Below are 3,983 nucleotides of genomic sequence, written 5' to 3' on the forward strand. Positions count from 1 at the left end.
TTAGCTGGTAGCTGGTAGCTTTTAGCTGGTAGCTGGTAGCTGATAGTTGGTAGCTGATAATTGATAAGCTAATGTGAGTGTTTGGTAAATTAGCTGTTTCATTAGCTGATAGATACAAAATGACATTAATGGCATTTTAATTAATGAGGGTAATAATATATTTTAGTTAAAATAATAAGGGTATTAATGGAAGAAAAACTCACAAGCTAAAAGCTACAAGCTCAAAAGCTACTTCAATTAGCTTTTAAAAAAAAGCTAAAAGCTAGTAAAAAAGCTACAAGCTAAAAGCTAAAATAGAGTTACCAAACAGAGCTTTTTTATTAATACGAGCTGAAAAGTTAAAAGCTAAAAGCTAAAAGCTCTTTTTTTTGTCTTACCAAACAGACTCTAATACTAGTAGTAGATTTCTTCCCGGCTTGGATGCCCCCTAATGTAGTTGATGTTGCACCGAACTAGGTTAAAAATCAACCTGTGTTATTTATTTTCTGCAGATTACTATAACTTGTTTATGTTTCTGTTAGTTATTATGATGTCTTAACATTGCGCTCGACATTACATTTTGACATCTGTGTGTCTTGACATCGTATACGATATATGTTCTTTCATGTTGTGCCAAAATTTCGATATACATACATTAGCATAAACTCAACAACAACGTACATCAACAATAAAAACAACTTTTATCAACAACAACATCAAGAACAACAACGACAACAACAACAACATCAACAACTTACACTTATAAACAACAACAACAACACAAACCATTTATGAACAACAACAACATACATCAATATTTATCAACAAAACAACAACATATATTTTATTGAAAAGATTTGTGGAACGATTTAAAGTTGATCTACTTTATGTTGCTATGAAGAAAAAATACAAGGCAGATGAAGCTTCCACAATAGCTTCATACTTCTTATATCGTTTCTCCATAGAAACACGAACCATTTATGATCTGCACCCATAATATGGATTCTCTTGAACCAGGTTTTGAATTATAAACAACTTTAAGAAAGTTAACTAGTTTTGAAAATATAAACTATCATTAACAACATTGTAAGATAAATAGAAACATAACCCAGAAGAGAAGTAAATCTTGCCAAATGAAAAACCCCTTTTAAGAAGAACTAGTGTCATACATGAAACATATATGAAATTGTAAGAAAGCTAATGGATAAGATTACCTTTTAGATTGAACAGATATGAACTAGTATCAGGACAAGTTTGTTGCATTGGAAGAGAGATATGTTATGGTTTTGTTTTGAGAAAAAAGGAAGAAAACTTATGAAGAAGAAGACGAAAGAGAAAGTAGATGAACTTGATTACCTTTAACCTTTTAGATGCTAATGAGGAGGAGTTCGCTAAATGTGGATGAGGGCGTTGTTATGATTTTGTTAAGAGAGTGAAAGTTATTATGAGGAAAGGTTGACAGCTTCGCTTATGTAAGTACTATTGACAACAATTTTTGGTATTAATCGTGATGATAAGTATTTTTAATTTTAATATATTTATAATAGTATAATGACAATCCCTTTTTGTAACGAAAAGAAGAAAAATTGTTGGTGTTGAGAATTGAAGTAAGTAACCTTTAATATATCACTGCACTTGTGCTGAATGGTCGTGATAAAGTATATTTTAATAAAATATTAAAAAATTAAGACGGGCGAATTTCAATTACTACTAAAGTTATTTAGATTGTCATAGTAATATAATATTATCAAAGGTATATTTTGTAGTAGTGTCGATTTGGTAAAGAATTTATATATATATATATATATATATATATATATATATATATATATATATATATATATATATATATATATATATATATATATATATATATATATATATATATATATAATGGTACGTAAGATTTGTAACATAACGCGGTTTGGTTTGATTTGGTCTGATTTGTAAAATAGAAACCACAAACAGAATCAAACCGCAATTATGTTAAAAAATAATCCAAATACATCCGAACCAAATTTATTTTTTGCGATTTTGATTTGATTTAGTTCAATTAACGATTTTATATTAGGCCGGTTCAATTTTAAACAACCCTAACATAGATATATTTAAATGACTTTAAGGTAATATTTATTAAATAAGAAAAAAAGTTAAAATACAGAATTAAATTAAGAGAATACATATTAATTAATCCCATTGTAACTAATATTAATCCCATTGTAATATTTATTTTAAAATATTCTTTTTTTACAAAGATCATTATGGAATGGAAAGAATAAAATAATTGATGAGTTAAAAATCTTCTATATTACTAATCCACCTTAAAATTTTCACCATATAATGAAGGTTATACATAGTATATGTTCAATAAATAATAATTGTTTGAATTTTTTACCTAAAGAAAAAAATTTAAAATTTCATTAGAGACTATAATATATAATATAATATAATATATATTGATGTCATATTTTTGCTATAAAACCACCTCAGGTCTCCCTTGTGAGCACTCAAAATATTTAGTTGCTAGATCAATTGAAAAATGGGCCAGGGAAGAGACAGTATCATTAGTGCAAGTGTTATTACAATATTACTATTATGTGTGTTTCATCCTAGGATGATTCATGCAGAAACCTTCACTGTCGGTGATGGCCAAGGTTGGACTTTTGGTGTTCAAAATTGGCCTGCAGGAAAAACTTTCAAGGCAGGTGACATACTTGGTAAGCATCTTAGTTTTACATCAAAATGAATACTAATCCCTTATTATTGTTTCTTGAATAAATTAATTATTATTAGTATTATCTAATTCATGTTTTAAATTTTAACTATTGTCTACCTGCAGTATTCAACTACCCTCCTTTGATACACAACGTGGTGACAGTGAATGAGTCTGGCTTTAATTCATGTGTGGCTCTTGGAGGATCTGGATTGCATATCTCTGGAGCAGATAAAATTACACTTGTTAAGGGAATGAACTATTTCATATGTGGTGTTCCTGGTCATTGTGGTCAAGGGCAGAAAATCGCAGTGAATGCTCTTTAAGCTCTAAATTAATGTATTCTATTTATAAATAAATTATTAATATTCTTAAAAATTACTTTCTTTGCTATATGTATTTTCCATCTTACATTTTTGCATCTCTATTTTTCTTGAAGGAAATGTGTCGTCACACCATTATTCAAATTAGACATATATGAGATTATTGTTTATGTCATTTATAAAAGTAAATTATTATTTTTAAAATATGAAATAAAGTCGTGAATAATTAAAGTACATGTAATAAATAAAAATAAAATTTTCTTTATGATGCACCCATACAGATGTTCATAAGTCGAACGTTTATTGATTGATTATTTGTAGTGAAGAATTGTTACTCAATAATTAAGGCTCATAATTAACCTAACTAACTCGAAAATAATTCAAAATTCTATTCGAAAATTAAATTGTTGAATTAGGTTCATGAACCAAATGAGTTGAATATGAGTTAAAAATTAAGTTCGTTAATTAAATGAGCTGAATTTGAACTATATATAGTTCAACTCGTTAGGTTCATGAGTCAATTCGATTATATATGAGATAAATTATATTTTCTTTAAGAGTAAATTTAAAGATTTGCTCTAAATCTTAGTATCATATTTTCTTTTAATCTAACAGTTTTAATTAATAATTTATATTCTCAAGTGAGCAAAATATTTCTACAAATAATTATACAAATAAAATGAACATCGTACAAATTTCAATCTTATAGCTTTTATTTTATTTTTATATTTTTATTAAAAAATATTAATTTAAAATGAATTATATATATATATATATATATATATATATATATATATATATATATATATATATATATATATATATATATATAGACTTTAAAAGATTATTTTTAAGTTCGTGAAATAAGCGAGTTGAACCTAACAAGATAAACCTAACGAGTTGAACCGAGATGTTCGTGAATTTCTAACAAGTCGAATTTGAGCTGAAAAAGAGTTCGTGATAAACTC

The 3,983-nt window shown here is 26.7% G+C and overlaps 1 protein-coding gene across 1 annotated transcript; it reads left to right on the forward strand.

Moving 5' to 3' along the window:
• The first annotated feature begins 2,514 nt into the window (after positions 1 to 2,514).
• LOC131636477 (basic blue protein-like) lies at positions 2,515 to 3,018 on the forward strand. Its single transcript, XM_058907082.1, has 2 exons — positions 2,515 to 2,696; positions 2,819 to 3,018. The coding sequence occupies exons 1-2, from the start codon at positions 2,519 to 2,521 to the stop codon at positions 3,016 to 3,018; spliced, it is 378 nt and encodes a 125-aa protein (XP_058763065.1). The 5' UTR covers positions 2,515 to 2,518.
• The last annotated feature ends 965 nt before the right edge of the window (positions 3,019 to 3,983 follow it).

Source organism: Vicia villosa, unplaced genomic scaffold, assembly GCF_029867415.1.
Source record: "Vicia villosa cultivar HV-30 ecotype Madison, WI unplaced genomic scaffold, Vvil1.0 ctg.001755F_1_1, whole genome shotgun sequence".
NCBI classification, from domain to species: domain Eukaryota; kingdom Viridiplantae; phylum Streptophyta; class Magnoliopsida; order Fabales; family Fabaceae; genus Vicia; species Vicia villosa.

Coding starts and splice junctions, on each gene's coding strand:
- LOC131636477 (XM_058907082.1), top strand. CDS start 2,519: ATGGGCCAGGGAAGAGACAGTATCATTAGTGCAAGTGTTATTACAATA. Junction 2,697..2,818: donor CAAGGCAGGTGACATACTTG/GTAAGCATCTTA, acceptor GTCTACCTGCAG/TATTCAACTACCCTCCTTTG.